Raw genomic sequence first — 19,000 nt, 5'->3', positions numbered from 1 at the left:
TAAACAGCATCACGTTCTGTGAATAGCCTACTGCAGGATTCTTAGTTTAAACAGGCAGGGTAAAGACAAACAAAACAGCACAGACTGTTAAAGATACTTAAATTATTCTAAAGGCATACTGATGGTCAAAATACTTTAGTAATTTAAAAGCAACATAGGCATCACAGAACTTTTAAAGCATTAAAAGCATCTTCTACTGATGAGAGTTGTGATTTTACACTTTCTATCTGGAATCTTACTTTTAACTGCTCTCACATTGTATCCCACAACCTGGATGAACAAGCAAGATTTTTTGTTTGTGCACTCTACGGATTCCATCTTAGCCATGTATACAGAGCTTACTAGTCACCTGTAATATCACCTGCAAGTCTGCTTAGTATCCAGAAGTTATTCATATAATATTCAGTTTTATCCATAGCAACACTTACTGTTGTCTGTCTTGCATTTACTCTTTATATGAGAACTATCACATCCAAATACAGGTCAGAAATCTTGGCTCTTGATCGCTAGAAACCAACAGATGCATAATGCCACCTTGTGACAGTACTGCAACAGTACACCACTCTCCAACAGCTCCCAGACAGTGGTCGTCAGTTGTTCACAGACCTTTAGGAGCATACATGATTTCCAAGATATACAATGAAGGTATAAGGAAAGCACAAAACATTATACAGCAGTTTTTGTATCTGAAAATAGTAAAGTGTCTGTATTTTCATCAAGAAATATTTGGAAGTTTTTCAGTGAAGGAGGTACTAGAAGTACATAAGTGCTTTTGCTTTCTATAATGTACCAACATGTTATTTAAAGTGACATCAGTTCTTTAGAACCATTACTGCTTCAATAAGCAATTAAAATGAAGCGGAAGATTTTTCATAGAAAATATTAACACAAATCTGAAGTAGCAGCAGTTTTTAATTTACCAAAAACTGGCATCTATTAGCAACAGGACATACATAAAAATATGCTTGTTTATACAAATAAAATTAGGGTCTGAATATTCACAAAGTAACGTAACAGAGCAACATTCTTACTCATATTGACATTTAGATCAGTCGTGATATAAAAACCCTGTATAATATTCAGTCAAGCACCATGGCAGATAGTGCATTAAGATCTCTCATGAATGGATGATCAGCTAATATTTTATCAATCTTCTGCCTTTGCTCATAATCTGGAAATATTTTTATCAGGGCTTCTTTTAGCTGTACTGTTTCTGAGGCAGATCTTTGTGGTGGAATTGATAGACAAGCCTTCATATTTGTATCCAGTGGAAGCCACGCTGCTGAACGATCACCGTGCGCTCGATTCTTAGGCTGTCGACTACTACTGGTTGGAATGGGGACTTGCATGAAGAAAGGTGTCTCAGAAGAATATTGTTCTCTGCTCTGTAAAGCTTTCTGTGTTGACAGAAAATCTCTATGGAATAAAATTAAAATTTTGATTAAATTAACATAGAGCAAACGCTGTCTCTGTACAGCCACAAAAGAAAAAAGCTACAACTCCTATACTTCACTGATTGCTCATTTACTGACTGAAAAAATATGAATCACTTGATTCCAAAGTGAAAAAAAAACACAGGTATAACATTTTTCAGCTTGAATCTGGCATGACTAACAATACTAACCAACATTACCTAGGACTTGTTCCAATACACCATGAGCACTATAACACCCACCTGGCAGAGCACAGCAATAGTCAAAGTTCATTTATTGGAAGTATCAACACAAATGTCATTGATCTAAATGGATTAAAAGATGCATTGAACACATATATACTGATTCAGAATTGATTCAGAATGTGAAAATGTGGACAGACCCGAGACACTTGAGCTGCTCCACAAGATCATTCTTCATCTACTTGTGCTCATGACATTTGTCAGCTGTGCCCACATTTTAGATTGTAAAATGAGAAAAGCATGGCCTTGTATCTTTAATGGGGCCATGAAGTATCCCAGCAATTTTAGGATCTGAATATTCTTTCTTAAGTATTGAGATTTCATTTCAGACTATTTAAAAAGTCATTGCTACTCAAAACTGCTATCACTACTGAATTTAGGGCCAATTCCACTTCACATGCCACCAAATAACACAGAAATACAAACTAGAACTCATGTTACAGTTAATTTTCCTGCTAGCAAGGGAAATTGTACTAAAATTATGGAGCTCTATTTTAAAAGTTATACATTAATATTTAAGTGAATACCTTTCCCTTTTTGTTCACTGATTTTTAAATACCTGTTTCTAAAATCCCTCTCCATACTCTTCACTATCATTAGCATTTATAATTGTTAGGCTGGTGAAAGAAAGGAAAGGGCAGCTTAATTCTTGTGTAAAAGAACAGAATAATTTTCAAATCTTGGCACATAACGCAGAGCAAATTCATACTTCTGAAATACATGCATATTTAAAGAGTACAATAATAACAACAACATAAGCTTATTAATATTTAAGATTGTGAATCAAGTACAAATGCATTTAAATAGCAACACCTCTCCAAAATGGTTTTATTAACAGTACCGTAACCACGTGTGAAATGAAATGCCTCTCTTGTGACAAAGGATGTGAATTTAGTGTTTCTTCTGTGGTAACTATTGCCCACTTATTAGTAATGAGCAAGTGTATTTTAGATACCACTACTGTAATTAGAAGGACACTAGACTACCACATACCTCAACTATGAGTAGGTTTGTGCAATACTGACACACAGTTTGGACCACCTTTATATGAAAACCACCACAGTGAAACCTCAGAAGAAGTTATTTGAGGCACTTGTCTTACTTATTTCAGTTGTGAGAGAGATAGTGATGCAAATGTCACCAGCACTTACTGAACAGAATGCAGTAACAGGAAAAAAATACCCATGTTTTTAAGCTACTACCCACTAGCATTCTTGTCTGATTTTACTGTACCCTTACTATATTGCTCTACAGAAACCTTCAAGTGAGCCACAAACAGTTCATTTCCCATCTGAAATTGTAACTGTCTCAAACAGAAGTGAAAACAGAGCTCATACCTAGAACAGCCTTCACTTTGAAGGAAGTCATCTAATCTAGGTCCATTTCTTCCCAAGGGATCGTCAGGAACCATAAATATGTCCCCAGCAAAAGTGTACTGGAGCAACCTGCAAGAAAGTTCTTCCATTATTCTTTACTGACAGTGTATTCTCCCCTTGCCACCCACTCCATAACACAGGAGTATTTGCTTAGAGCAAACACTCTATACAACATCAGGAGATACTGGAGCTTAACTAGTGGATACCCATTTTAATTACAACCAGCATTCACTGTCAAAGTAACTTTAAGGGAGCATATGTACACTGTTCTTATTTGCACTGCAAAACACTGAGGTGGTTGGTTTTTTTTCTTTCCTTTTACAAACAGCATATGTCAGGTGACTGCAGGTTTTTTTTTTTTTTTTTTTTTTTTAAACAGAGAACAGCGTGGAATTTTCCAGATGATTACAGAAGGTTTTCTGGTTGTTCAAACTCCCCTTCTTTGTAAGGATCTTCAAACACAAAGCAATTAATGCTTATGTTATCAGAAAGCCACACAACTAGCAAACATTGTTAGATGCTTATGATTGAAACACAAAAGCTTTTTTTTTTTTTTTTTCTGGAATCATTTTGGGCTGGTGGAAAACCTGCATTCAGGGAAGCTAGTTCAACTAAAATTTGTCTGTGAGGAGATTTGGTATAGTGGAATTTCCCCAGAAGTAAAACTAACAGCAGATGTTAACACATGATCTTAAAAAAAAGAAAGAAAACACAAAAACACGCAGACTAAGAAAGACATGTTAAGTATTATTATTGAAGTAGCGTATGAGAACACAACCTGACTTTTGTAAAACTCGAGAAATAGTGAAAATACCCATGTGACTGGACAAGTACCCGAGACAGTTTTCAATTATTTATTTCAGTATACATGTACAGAACCCAGTCACTGCAGTAGGTGTTTGCTCAGAGGATATCACAAAGACTGAAGGATTAAGAGGAAATTCGGTCAAAGCTGAACAGAAGAATGGACTTTTCTATTAAGAGGACCTGATTTAACTGGAGGAAAAATGAGAGAAGGAAAAAAAAATAAAGGAAGAAACTGGTTGCGCAGGAGAAACTATGATCCATAGAGAATCCACAAATTGAAACAGGGATACTTGACAGCTAAGTGAACTCATCTAAACCCACAGGATGCTCAACAATTGCAGGGAAACAGCTGCAGGGATAAGTGTTCATTATTTTGCCTAGTTATGTCTATTTGCTGTACTGCAGAGCAGAGTGAGTGATTCTGAAACTGACACTGTCTGCATCAGCCATCATATTTCCTTGCAGAAATGAACTGTCTAACAAGAAAGACTGTGAGAATGGCTTGCTAAGTGTGCACTCTTAACAGGATGTAACACTGAAACTTCAGAAGTGATACAGCTTGGCTGCCATACAGGGCTTCTACTTACATGAGCAATTAACAGACATGCATTAGAGGATACGTGAATAACAGGGATATCAGGCTACTCAACACACAATTATAAGGCCACAAATCAAAGCGGTGAAACTAACAGTAACTTCTTGGGCTCTACAAGAATTGCATCACAGGTTACCTCCATGTGGAATTATAATTTTTTTAAACTTTTATTTTTTTAAATTAAGAGTGCCTGTAACTTTAAGGACAGACATCCTTTAAGCTTTTATAGAAATCTAAGTAATTACCTTTTCTGAATAATTTCTCTCCAGGCAAAGGATTCTGTCACAAATTCTCTGAAGTTATCATTAGTCACAATAACACCTCCAGTTTTATCAGCAAGATGTAATAAAAATCTGTAACATTCATTTCAAAGACAGTTATAATCGTCTTCTTTACTGAAAACTGTTCAAAGATCTAGAAAACTAAATATTCTTACCATCCAAAGTAATTTACTTACATGAAGAAAGTTAAACACTGGAAAATTACTTGATTTTTGACCCATTACTAACTTTAAAAAATACAGTTTCAGGCAGCATTCATTTATTTACTGCACATAATGTTTATGGGAGGCTTTTTTCCCACTGGAAGAAAAAAATACCAACATGAAATCGTAAGACCCCCCAAACCCACAAAATTAATAGATTCTGAAATATTTGTAGAGGTAAGTGCCTTGTTTTTTAGGAAGTACAGTATTTATTACTGATTCTAACCCAAACTTATTCAGATATACCTTCCTGCTTAATACTAATGTCTGTGTTCTGCAATATAGTGTTATTCACATTACTTACTTGTTCGCTTTGTCAACACCTGCTAACAAAGACTGCGGCTACCATTTTGTTGTTAAACAAGTTATGACACACTAATTTAGAAAATTCCATATTTACCTATTTGAAAGTAAGCTTTTTGCTAGTTGGAATACTGCACAGAGATGACATTAGCAGAGACATAATGGTTGGTACTTTTTTTTTTTTTTAAGACAGAAAGTGACACATTTCAAACAAAGTGCAAATATGTTAATACAACACTCACTTCCACAGTAAACTTAAAATTACTGCACCTGCATAACATTATATACAAAAGCTGGCTGTATGTAAAATACCAGTGTGTAAACTACTCCAACCTGGCCATCGACATATTATAATATAAAATGATATTACATATTTTTTCTACATTATTACTAAAGTGACTGGACTTGCAACATTTGAGCAAGGATATAAAGCTATAGAGCACTTCACTTGTATTTTGCATATCAAATTTTGCAGTCAGCTGCATGCCTGTACGATGCAACAAAATAGGCATGACCATGATGCAAAGAACTTGACAATTCCACAGTCAGAGAAAGTATGAATTATTATTAGAACAAAACTGCACTAGCTGTCTGACAAAGCTAGAAACTGCTCATCCAAGCAGAATTAGGTAAGCTGGATGTGGAAAAAAAAAACTTTACTACCACGTTCTTCTGACCATGCATCAAGACTAGGAAAATGTGGTAATACCAGTGAAAGCGCTAGCACACCCCACTCCACCCAGCTAAAGCTTAGTACTGTGTTGTCCATCGAAAAATGATCCCCACGTTTTGAAGTAGAATTTTGGTGCCCATATTAACTTGGAAATTTAGTAGCCCAAACACTGTTACAAATACACTGGCACAAGTACACAACTGTGTCTATATGCCACAATGACATTAAGAGGAAAAAAAAAAAAAAGAACAAAATGGTACCTGATCAGTAGCTGATATATGCTAGTGCTCCTCAAACTTACAAGATGATTTAGGGATACATAAATGATCAAGAAAGCACAAAAAACCTTAGTAGAACATTCCTTTTTCCCTCAATGCAAGTAATGATATTTGAAATGGATTCACTTCTTAAATTTTGGTTAAAGTTGCCATGAAAATAGTCCAAGATTAATTCAACACAGCAAACAGTATGTTCTAAACATTAGAGATTTATTTCATGTTACTGTTACAGTGTTATATATAAAAGTCAGTCTAAAGCTGAATGCATAGCGCTGTCAAGACATGCTGAACTAGATAATACTACTGATAATGAAGGACTAAGCTTTCACAACCAGGTGTAAAAAACCTTTTACAACTATGCATATTCCATACCTGTCATCATGAGAAGCAATCCTTGCTCCCAGCACCATCCTTGATGGGGTTAAAGACAATATTCCAACATCTTCCAGCTGTGTTAAGAAATCCTGCTCTGTTAAAAGATGAAACAACTGTTCAATAAAAACAAAAGCTTTACTCCAAGCTATGTATGGATTTGACAACTAAGATATATATATACATACATATATATATATACACACATAGCAGAGAAGTTTTTTTTTACCTATTAATTTACAGAAATAGCACAGATAGCTGGAGAGTTATTAAGATAAAAGCAGAGGAGGAAAAGGCTGAAACCAGAAATTAAAGAGCAAAGAAAGAAAAATACAAAAAAAAACGAAAAAGGCCTCCATCTATGGCTTATCAGCAAGTCTATACAGAATTTCAGAGTATTTCACAATGTACACTGAAAACAAATTACTCATGCTTAGCAGCCAGACTGTTCCTTCCTTCGTTTTATGAAATATTTGTTCTCCATTTTCATAGGAGTACCCAAATAATTATTTACAATTTAAACTAAGAAAACATTAGGAAACTATTTGCCACACCTGTAATGGAAGGATCACGTCTTGTTCTCCACTGTGGAACAAACACAGTAATATTTCTGTGGCCACGTTTCCAAAAGTAGTCAACTGCTATTGCAATTCCTCGACAGGAGAAGAACTTCCTTAGACCATGACTTGTTGGGAGGAAAAAGATGAGATGAGATTAAATTCACTAGAGTTTTACTACTAATAATGCAAACAAAACAGAAGTAGGAAAATACACCTACAGCCTCAGCAAAATAAAAGCTAGATGGATATTACAGATGAAAATTATTATGAATGGAAAAAATGTCTTCAGCACAAGAAGAGAATAGAATTATCACCTGCAATTTAATGTAGTTCAGACTTCTTTAGCTTTCATTAGTACAGTACCTGGGTAATTAGAAGTACATTTACCTTTAAAATGAGGCTAACAGCAATGGTTTCAGAAAACTATTGCTTATACATTAAGACAATCAGCATGCTATGTATCCAAATACAATCCCACTATAAAACAGTTTAACTAGTTCCGCAAGATTAACTCTGATAAATTCAAGGATAATGTGAGATGTTAGGGCCTCCTTTCCCTTCTTTTCAACGATCTGAGCTACCGTATTCAAACAAAATAACAAAATGTCTTTGAAGACAGATTTTCAAAACGCTGTAGTCTAGTGGCAATCCTTTAGAAAGTAAGACGCTCATTACTTGTTTTTTACAACTCAGTTAAGTGACTTTCCTTAAAATCAACGATTGCCTACTATGAATGATGCAGAGGTTTGAGTTGATATCCTTGTGAAGTCCCTCCTGGTTTGTATTATCCAATGATCCTACAGATCTCTTTAACAATGGGAGGAAGTCATCCTTCAGTAACTAACTCCAGGAGAATAAAGGCAGAAAAACCTTAAAATAAAGCACAGAAGATGGAATAGAAGCTACCTCTAGATAAATCCCTACCAAACACCAATTAAGAGCTTACATAAGGCTAAACCTAGTTGCAGTTCTGAAGCTTTTCCCTCATGTTTTCTCAGAACACAGGGTAGACAGACAAAACAAAGACATTAAGGCTGATGACAATAATCCATTACAATTCATGAGCATAACAAGCATGTCTTATGATGTAGTTCCTATTCTACATCTTGAGTTAGACGTTAAGTGACTACAAGTGATTGTCAGAACAGTAACCAATCAAATGGTATTCATATTTTAAACTGTTCTTGAATTACAGTGTAATAGTATAATACAAGCCTAATCATAAACCTTATTAGTTTTGAATGGAATCTTAGTCTAATCAACCAGGAAATCTGAACAGTGAGTTCTTTAAAACACTCCCATGCAAGTATTTTACAGTGAAATGCAGCCTTTGGTAGCATTCAAGGATCCTCTTTCAAATTTCTATATACCGTTTACAGTAAATGTATCAAAACTTAAATTTATTAAAATTCTCAAACTGAGTTTGAAGAGAACCTCTTTATGTAGAAGGGCAGCAAATTGAACAAGCTACATCTGAACTACAAAGGCAAAAAACTTGACTTATTAACAGAGACTCTGGAGAAAACTATCTATGCCCTATACCCTTGCCCGAAAAAAATTAAGTGTTCCTGATATCAAGAGCAGACAAAGAAATGTAACTGTCACAGGAGAGTTTCCCTCATAAGCCTTCCAGGTCAAACCTAAACAGCAGTCGCTGTCCCACCTGCCACTTTAAGTTGGATATCCTATTTAGTAACTGGAAAACTTTGCTGAATGCTTCCACTATTTAAATAGTTCTCAGTCAGACTTCAAGAGACAGAGAAGTCGCCACGTTCACACTGAAAATTATGCTTTCTACTTTTCCATTCTCTTGTTTTTGAACTTTACACCTGTTGAGCTATACATGACTGGACTCTCTAGTTTTGTTTTCATGCAAGGCAGCCAGAAAGAAGCCCAAAGCAGCAGCTACCAATTTGGACCCAATGATCACAAACTCCTACTCCACAGCAATTACCAAAAATTAAAAAACAATAAGCTTTATCAAATAGCATGTAGAATTAAGCTAAACTGTAATATCAATAAATACACCACTACTAGATAAGCAGATATATGAAATGCTTTATTTGAACTAAGTAGGCATTCTAAGAACAGGAAGCCATCACGGCAAGGTGGTTTTTTCAAGACTTCCATTTCAAAGACTGCATCTGCTCCCCAGCTGCTGCTGTGAATACTGGGTTCATCTATCTCAGCTCTTTAAAAATCTACAATGACCCTAAATAAGTATTTATAAAGTAAAAGAAAAGATGACTCTATGATTCTATGATGACTATGAAGAACTTAAAGTAGCAAACAGCAGATTGTATTCCAGAACAAATCTTCCCTTTAGTTCTGTAATGAAGTTAAAGAAAGCATGCTTCATGATTTACAAACCATTCTAACAAACATTATTATTCTATCCTATTATTTTTATTCTGTTCAGAGTTCCTTCAACAATTTAATGAAATGTAATTTAAAATGACTTGATAACTATTTGGATATTTTAGTTTACCATGAAAGGCCTGTTTTCAGCACAGGAAAAGATACAGATTTAAAAAAAAAAAGACTTGTTAGCAGTTAAACTCTGGACTCCTCATTCAAAAAACACTGAAACCACAGTTAGCATTAATGCATCAATGCATAGTTTTTACTTGGTTGCATATGACAAGAGAAAAATTCTTCAGCTTCTTGTAGTCTTCCAGAGTTAAGACACAATGCAAGCAGTGACTCCAAAGCCCATTCAGCCTTAGTCCAAGCACATGGGCAAAACATTAATATCTCCCTTAAAAAAATGCATGACACTTAGGGTGCACAAACACATAAGAATGGGTCTCCATAACCTCAAGATACTGAGAAACAAAACTGAAAACAATTCAAAGCAAAATTGAAAACAGTTCTTCACTTTCTAACATGTAAGAAAATAACAAGGTTTACTTAGCCAGAAGGAAGCTACAGAAGTACCTACTTGAAAAAAAAACAATGACAAAACTCACAAAAACCAAGCAAAAAAACCCGAAACACACAACCCACCCCACCCCCACCTTTTTTTTTCCATTTGGCTGAGCAGCAGAAGACAGGCATTATAGGACCCTGTTTGGCAATAGTACATCAATGATACCTAGCTGCTCTGCCCTAAAGCAGCAGGCTCTAACGTACAGTACGTGCACTCCAAGTGTTACAGAAGACAATCCACTGGGGTGACTGAAGACAATATCAGAACTTCAGTAACTCATGCAAACAGTTGATAAATACATATACATACATGGGGAGTACATGCTTTTACTGACAATCATGCACAATCAAGAAAGTTTGGAGACCTTAGTCTCACAACCTTCAGAGCTAAGCAGATGCTTATTCACTATCTTTTAATTCACTGTTTTTAGATGCATTTGGTTGTTCTAAAACCAAACGCTTCTACACAAAACACCATGCTTCATACTATGCTTTATCTTCTGACACATCATATACATTCTTCTCTTTGTGAAGAACTATATATTCTTACATTCAGAATGCTTAGCTTAACAGTTTCAGATGAAATATGTAGACAAAATATCTATCCACATTTGAAAAAAAACAAGAACAAATCAGACAAAGAGAATGTGTTATATTTGCTATTTTCTGCAGGACTCCAACAATTTGCATTTCTCTTCCATTAATCCATGTTTGGGAAATCTTTCTAAAAAGTTCAAGGTAGCGTATAATTCAGTTCTGACTTGCACTTCTACGTCACTATTTTATAAATAACAGAGTCTGAGCAATGAGGAAGTAAGCTTGTTTAAAACCTGTTTATTGTAGTAAGACGCTGTATTTGAATTAGAGGAGTGTCAAGAACTATAGATCATGCTATGGATCTAGCACAAACGCGTGCAAATACATACAAAGCTTATCAAAAAGTAATGGGATATTTTAAATACAAATTAAGCTTAAAACACCACCAGAAGTATTCCTGTATGAACTATATGCCTAGGGATTTCAGAGTTATCCCTTGGTACTCTACACAAGTTATCAACAAATATCAAGACACCACAAAAGGAATCATCATGTTATGATTATCTGCTAAATGGAAGAAGTTGCCAAAATTTACTGAAATAAGTGCATATTAATAGTTCTACTAGCACTTCACAAAACTGTCTAAATTTCTGTTCTCAAACAAAACTCATGCATATTATTACACGTTCTGCAAAGAAATATTTATTAGCGCCAACAATACAAGCTCGGCTATTTCATGAATTTTGGTTAAATGTTAGGATACTTCATATCCATGAAAGAGCACTATCTAAAGACATCTGTCTGTCTGTATCTGTGGAACTAAAAGCATACATCTACTTTTTTTCTCTGGCAAGAAAATTCTGTGTGTGATACAAATGATACAAATGCAGACTGCTGTTTATATAGTCGCATCCAATAAACTGTACAAAGTGCCAACAATCTAAAACATCAAATTCATTTTAGGACAGACTTTCAGATTATTTTCTTACAAGACATAAAACATTAGAATGCCCACCCCCACGCACTTCCCCCCCCAGTATACTTTCTTCCCCTATGTAGCATTTAAGCTCAGTCTTTAGGAAAGTCTTTTGTATCTAATACCAGAAGTAGATGACTTATCTGAACCATTCAGACACATTTGCTCAGCATAAAAGTGTATCTTATAGAATCTGTAGGATCACTGGTACTATTCTGGCCTGCTCATATAAAACACTCCATTCAAGAATTATTATCCTAGACTTAACTAGTTAAGACTGATGAAAGGCTCTTTTGGGTTTCCAATCATTAAAGTCAGCTTTTTGTTGTTGTGGCAGCAAGGCTGCAAACAAAAAAACCCACTTTACTCTTAAGCTGAAGGTAACTCAACTTTTCTCTTAGTTGCCTGCAAAGCAAGTTAACTTTTGCAGATAAAGTTACTTGCAACAGAGCTCACTGAAATTGCTTCTGACTGAGGCATTAAATACTGAGATGGAGCACTGATAATTCCAAGGAGTTGCTTTAAAATGGCACACATCAGCCTTCAAGCTTGACAGTTGACTAGTAAGAAACACTGCTGAATTAATTCAATTTTAATTTTGAAAAGTCTTGTTATCAAGAAGGATCTCATCTACTGCTAAGGTATATTTGGTTTTCGATTCCATCATCTATCAATTTTTTTTTTCAGATTTTAATATTTGGGCTTTAAAAATCAGAGCTGTTTTACAAATTACTGAAAGTTCTACTAAAGCAGGTAAGTTTAGTCTTAAAAGGCTTTCGAACAAATCTTTCCAAGAATATTGCAATCACCTAGCAATTTAAATCAAAGCCAAAGATTTGCCTTATTCTACGTAATTAACTTCAAACCATGTACTCATTTTTCTTAAATTAAATTCTATGCTAATTGTTTTTATGATACAGTAAGCCATAGCTACATTATTATAGTCAGATTCGTACACTGGTATAAATATCATTCGTGGAATCAGCTAAAATCTTGTGAGTGGTAACTTATGGCTGTCATAAACATGAATGCTGTTATTAAATGGAGAATGAAAACTATCAGAACTGCTACATGTTAGAAATTAAACTGGCTGTCAATTGCACATAGCTTTTTATTATTAAACCTTACCCTAACTTATCAATGTACCCACTACTAGTATCTGAAAAGCTCAGCTCAATACATAATGATCACCAGAAAGCTAGCTACCAAAAATTTTATATATACTACAGCAACCTCATCATCCTGACTTCACTTGAAAGTTTATTGAACTTTTAATAAAGAGATAGTTGGTAAGAACAATACTTACGAAATTGCAACATTGCTTCCATCAATAATGATATGTTTTAAATATGGTTTCCCAGGTTCATTTTTCAACTCCAGCCTGTATGGCTTTTTGAGAGATTCCAGAAATCTCTGAACACCGGTAACTGAAGGATCAATATGACGTCTGTACAATCCCCCCGTCTCTCTATCGGGACTTGTAGAACGTATCTCTGGAGACAATACGTGGGCTTGGGTAGAATTTTCGAAATTTGACATTTGAGTAGGGTGCTGGTTGGGAGATCTCACTTGATAAGAGCTGCAGTGTCCTGATTTGTCCTCTAGAACAGGATGACTATTCTGCACCGGTGAGGACCCTGTAGATTTTTGCTGAACTGCACTTTTACTCTTAGCTGAGGTATGCTGCACATCTGAGCTCCCTCTGGCTACAAAATCAACATCTTTTGGAGCTCCAGCCTGCGTAGGGCTCAGAGGTACAAAACCATCTGTTTCTGTATCACTTGATGTTGAATTACGATTGTTACCAGGACAATAAATATCTCTTCGTTTACAGCATATAGCTGAACTTTTACTGGAAGGAGAGACAGGTTTGCATACTGATACATGCCTTTTTTCTTCTGCATCAACTTGTGTACTTGGCACATCCCTGATTTTGTGATGTTCTGTTCTTTTCTCATTTGAAGTATGACTGGTTTTAAGTGGATTTTTCTTGCAAGAAATGTCCTCGACTTCTAGTTTATGTGAACTATTTGCATTACTTCCTAAAGGAGGATTTGTCGTTCTAGGTGTTTGAGAGGACCACTCGTGTTCTTTTTGAAATTTTAAGTTTTCTTTTTCAATTTCTTCTAGCAATGTTAAAGGTTCCACAGATTGTCCTAGAATACCAATAACTTTTTCCACAATACTTTGTGAATATCCCATTGTTCTGAAAAAGTTTACGAGAATCTTATATTCCATTTCCTCACTGATATCATCGCCTTCTTTTATACAGTAACTGGGATCATCTAATCCACTACAGCTATCTGAAGTCAGATTGATAACTGCATCCCTTTTGGAAGGATCACCGTGTGAGACAGACTTCACTTCCTGGTCATTTTCCAAAGAGAACTGCTTTTTAGGGAGACTTTCCTCAGCATCAGAAGATCTTCTTTTACAAGATTGTCTTTCTTTAGATGTCATTGCCTCTAATGGAGGCACAACATTTATGGGAACAAAACCTGTTTCAGGAGCACTGGAAAACGCGTTGTCCATTTGCTTTGTAAGCTCAGTTACAGGTGTCCCGGCATTGTTTCTTTCTTCCTCACCTCCCGTTTTTCTATCTCTGTTTGTAACAATTACTTTGGAGGTTTTGTCCTGTAAGAACTCTGCTGGGCATTCGGACCTCGTAAGATCTATTATACCACTCCCTGACTCACAACATTCAGTTTGCATGAGCGTCAGGAGTTCTCTTTTTAGTGAGCTAGGCAAAATCAATAAATCCATTGCGTATTTATCTGCATGTGCTTCCACAAATTGCCTAAACTGCTTTTTAATATCTGATTCATATTCACTTGACAAGCTTTCATTATTCTCAAAAAGCTTCACAAACTGCTGAACTTGACTTTGAGCCATAACAACTGCTTCTGCACCCCCTTTAATACTAAGCAAGCCTATTTCCAGCACTGTTATGTCAGCACAGGTATCCTGAATAAGACTGTTGAGAAACATGTTCTGTGCACCAACAAAAATGCAGTGCATGTCCTTTGGGTAGTATTCTTTTTCTTCTAGTTCAGGTTCACAGAGTCCCTTAATATACTCCTAGAAGGAGAAAAAGACAGCAGAGTGAATACTTGTGAAAAGTTGACATTTAAAATTACTCAGTAATGGAAAAATACATTAGAATCACAGAATTGTAGGGGCTGGAAGGTGCCTCTAGAGATCATCGAGTCCAACCCCTCTGCCAAAGCAGGCTCCCTACAGCAGGCTGCACAGGCAGGCGTCCAGGTGGGTCTTGAACCTCTCCAGAGAAGGAGACTCCACATCCTCTCCGGGCAGCCTGTTCCAGTGCTCCGTCACCCTCACTGTGAAGTTCTTATGCATGTTTGTGCGGAACTTCCTATGCTTCAGTTTGTGGCCATTTCCCCTGGTCCTATCGCCACGCACCGCTGAAAAGAGTCTGGCCTCGTCCCTTTGCCTCCCACACCTGAGATATTTATGGACATTGATCAGATCCTCTCTGAGTCTTTTCTCAAAGCTGAACAGACCCAGGTCGCTCAGCCTTTCCTCACAGGAGAGGTGCTGCAGGCCCTTTATCATCTTCATGGCTCTCCGCTGGACTCTGCAGGAGATCCCTGTCTTTTTTGTACCAGGGAGCTCAGAACTGGACACAATACTCCAGGTGAGGCCTCACCAGGGCAGAGTACAGGGGGAGGATCACCTCCCTTGACCTGCTGGCCACACTGGTTTTAACCCACCCCAGGATGCCACTGGCCTTCCTGGCCACCAGGGCACACTGCTGGCTCATGGCCAACCTGTTGTCCAGCAGGACCCCCAGGTCCCTCTCTGCAGAGCTCCTCTCCAGCAGGTCATCCCCCAGCCTGTACTGGTGCATGCCGTTACTCCTCCCTAGGTGCTAGACTCTACACTTGCTCTTGTTAAACCTCATCTGGTTCTTCTCTGCCCAACTCTCCAGCCTGTCCCGGTCAACAGCAACATTAAAATAAAGCCAGGTTTGCACAATAAATGTAAGAAAGTAAATACTCCCAGTAAACTAGGTAACAAGTACAAAACACATATTTGAGGTGTTTTTTAAACCGATTTTATAGAAAGCTAACTTTTTTTGATATTCTATTATTTATAAGTAAATTCACTTGAAACTGATAGTATTTAAGCTGTGGTTCCAAATACAGCACATGTTTATTTTATTACTGGAAAAAAAAATAAATATCTTTACATTCTTGATTCTCAGAGCTCTTAATATCTGGAAGCACTCAGGCTCAAACAAGTACAGGCATTGCCATTTGTGTCTTAAATTTAAGAAAGGCTGCATAGTTAAAATTACAATACTTGCACCAAACTCAACTTTTACTTCCGATATTTACAGAGTAACTCATTCCTTTGGGTTTCAGAATGGAATCTGTGCTACTCAAAAAAAAAAAATAGCTAAAATGAAACAGTTTTCAATTACTGTCTCTTCTATTTTACTAGGCTAAATCATTTAAAATAGATTTAGATTTTCACCACAGTCTTTAGTTTTAGCATTCACTTTTAACAAGACTAGTCAGAACAACAGAACTATTGTTATATTCGTTCTTTGGTCAGAGAACACACACTTTGTCAGAAGCACCTTGCACTAGAGTCAATTCATAAAAGTGGACTTGTAAAGACTATTTCTGAATAACTTCCAAAGAGTAACTGCAGAGGTATTTATATTTTTAACTAGTTATTATATGTTCTTTGTCCTAAATTTATTACTATGGCATGATACAGCATAACTAGTGAGAACCATTAAAAGATAAGTGATAGAAAAATTACGATAAGACTAAAGCAAAAAGACAGAAACACTACCTGGACTCTGACAGATTTCATTAATCAAAAACAACATTTACATTTTACAGCTAAAAGCAAAAAAAAAAGAAGAAAAAAAAGGAGAAAAAGGAGATGATACTGACAAATTACTGAGAAATTTCACAAAACTCCAGTTATGTGATAAACATGGACAGAATTACTAGAAGTTCAGGCTTTGTTGTTGGTGGTTTTTTTTTAATACATGAAAAAAGGATTGTGATTTTTGCCACCCAGAAGTTACCCAAGTAAATGCTCTATACTACTGTGTTCTAAACACGTCAGAGTTCAGAAGCTGTCAAAGCACTATACTATTTCCTTGGTCAGGTAGCATTATTCTTCCCTAGGTCAACTGTACTTCATATAATTCTATAATGCAGTGAAACCACTTTTTAAGCTGCAGTCATGGTATTTGCAGATTCTTGAGTATATCAATTTTTATTGTGTTCTCATAGGCTTGGAAATTGAAATTCTCTTTTAAATGAAACTGAAAGCCATTACAAGGCAATGAACAATGCGAGGCCACTTTTTATCATCTCTGAGTCATACTGGTGTAACCATCAAGGAAGGACGCTTCAAGACCTTACCAGTACAAATTGCTTCTGCAACAAAATCAACAGAAAAATGTTTGTACCTTAGCCATCACATGATTGCTTTTCCTGAAAACAATAATTTTATTTTTTTTAAGTCAAGATCTGAGAACTAAACAGCACTGAAGAATGAATATTGCAAATGACTGATAAATGAAAACAAATTGTGGTAATAGAATGTTTCAAAAGAAGGAAAAGATGTGTGATAATTAATACTTTCTAGTCAACAAGCCATCCACATATGGTCTGAAAATTGCTTTAAATGTAAGGAAAGAATCTCCTATACCCTTTCAAGTATGTGGAGTAAAAAGCAATTTGTATGCTGTCAGGAAGAAAAGCAATTACAAAATTGAAATTTATTTTCCAGGCTTCTTCTGGAAGAGAAAAAAAAGGAAGCTGTACTGCAGCTGCTTGGGGAGGAGAAATATTCTTATGTCACCTGTAACAGCTTCTGGAATCTCTGAGCCCAACAGCAGAATCAAACTGGTTGAGATTCAGAGTCAGTTAATTCAACAACCTTAACTCTCATAATATTTTCCCTAGAACTGATGCATTACACAGGAAAAGGAATCATGTTTTCCAAAGTGGAATGCGAAGACAGTGAATTAAGTCACAAAATACGTGCTCGGGATCCTTAGTAATAACTGCGTACAGGTGCATTAAGGACACAAAAAGCCCAGATATCAGGACTTTGGGTTTGAGAGCTACTTGCAGCCCAGCTGGTGCTCACACTGCTGCGCTCAGCACACGATGCGAGCACACACAGCTGCCAGGCTGGCCGTGAGCACCAGCAACACACAGCTCCTGCCGAGCCCCCCGTGTGCCAGCTGTACAAGGGGTGTTACTAATTCTGTACAAGTGCCCTCACAGCAGCTAGCGCCATCACCAAGGGCACAAACAGCACTGATAGCTTTCTTGTTGTTTAGAAAAGCTCCAGCAAACCAACAGGTGAAGAAGCTCGGAGCTGCCAACTTTTTCCTGGAGGAAATAGGAGCTCCGCCGAGCTGTCAACTCAGAGCGCTGCCAAGAGGCCTTGGAATCAGCGAGGTGTGTAAACCAGCCACGAAACCTGGCAACACCCAACCGATCCCTGCGGCTTCTGGAACTGGAGAAGGAGAAGAAGGAAGAAAGAGACGCGTTCTGATCGCGACAACGCCCGTCGGAGCACCGTCCGAGTGCCGGAGGTCGCAGTTCGAGGACACTGCGTTCCGCCCCCGGCAGCGCTGCACTTTGCTCTCGCAGTTCAATCGCTTATTTTCACTTCCTACGCGGATGCCGGCACGTCCTGGCGCGTCCTCACCCCCCGCCCGCTGCTCCCTGAGGCAGGCCCCAGCCCCACCGGGCGGAGGGGTTCAGTCGCGGCCCCGCGCCCCTCGCCGCCCCCGTACCTTGGCGCTCCGCACGGCCTTCCCGCCGCCCACCAGCTGCACCCAGATCCTGGCGGCGGGCGGCGGCTGTCCCGGCGGCGGGAGGGCGGGCCGCCAGTCCCCCTGCGCCTCCAGCACGGCCAGCCGCACCTCGAATAGGCCCTGGATGCGGCCCCGGCTGCCCTCCAGGAAGCGGCGTTTCTCCGCCGGGACGGTGAACTCGTCCAGGCCCGGCCCGGAGCCGCGGGCCGCCGAGCGAGCAGCCATCACCGCCAGCCGCGCCGCGCCGCGCTCCGGCCTCTCATCCCGCCGGGCCGCAGGACAACAACACGGGGATTCCCCAACCTCCCTCCGCTCGGTGCGTGCGTCATCATCCCGCGACGGCCGCGCCGCCCCGCCAGGAAGTGGGCGGTGCCCCTCGGCGCCCGGGCGCCATCTTTGCCAAGGGCGACGTCGGTTCTTTTGCTGTGCTAGGCTTCGCTCTGTTTTTATCGCTCGATGGGCGGTTTGTTGCGGAGCCTGGAGCCGAGCTGGGCTCCAGCGAGGCGGTCTCTCCTCGTTCTCTACCGTCCAATGCTAGCTACGGACGGGCTGGTGCTGTGGTGTGCTGTGAGGAAGCACCTTAGTGCCGCGCGCCGCCACCACAGAGCCGCTA

At 38.2% G+C, this 19,000-nt stretch overlaps 1 protein-coding gene across 1 annotated transcript; it reads right to left on the bottom strand.

The window, feature by feature from the left end:
- On the bottom strand, positions 895–18,740 carry N4BP1 (NEDD4 binding protein 1). Its single transcript, XM_021408302.1, has 7 exons — positions 18,367–18,740; positions 12,871–14,642; positions 7,118–7,248; positions 6,564–6,660; positions 4,699–4,806; positions 3,013–3,120; positions 895–1,416 (listed from the first exon to the last, which is right to left on the bottom strand). Exons 1-7 carry the CDS (start codon positions 18,610–18,612, stop codon positions 1,080–1,082), a joined length of 2,799 nt encoding a protein of 932 aa, XP_021263977.1. The 5' UTR covers positions 18,613–18,740; the 3' UTR covers positions 895–1,079.

Source organism: Numida meleagris, chromosome 10 (genome assembly GCF_002078875.1).
Source record: "Numida meleagris isolate 19003 breed g44 Domestic line chromosome 10, NumMel1.0, whole genome shotgun sequence".
Classification (NCBI taxonomy): Eukaryota; Metazoa; Chordata; class Aves; order Galliformes; family Numididae; genus Numida; species Numida meleagris.
The sequence above is the reverse complement of the archived record's forward strand: the minus strand, read 5'-3'. Positions and strand labels throughout refer to the sequence as shown.

Bases quoted from the DNA above. Each gene is read 5' to 3' on its own strand.
- N4BP1 (XM_021408302.1), bottom strand. From the start codon at position 18,612: ATGGCTGCTCGCTCGGCGGCCCGCGGCTCCGGGCCGGGCCTGGACGAG. The intron at 6,661-7,117 runs GTGTGGCAAATA...ATCTTTTAACAG, and splicing joins ACGTGATCCTTCCATTACAG to AGCAGGATTTCTTAACACAG. The intron at 4,807-6,563 runs GTATGGAATATG...TGAATGTTACAG, and splicing joins ATTGCTTCTCATGATGACAG to ATTTTTATTACATCTTGCTG.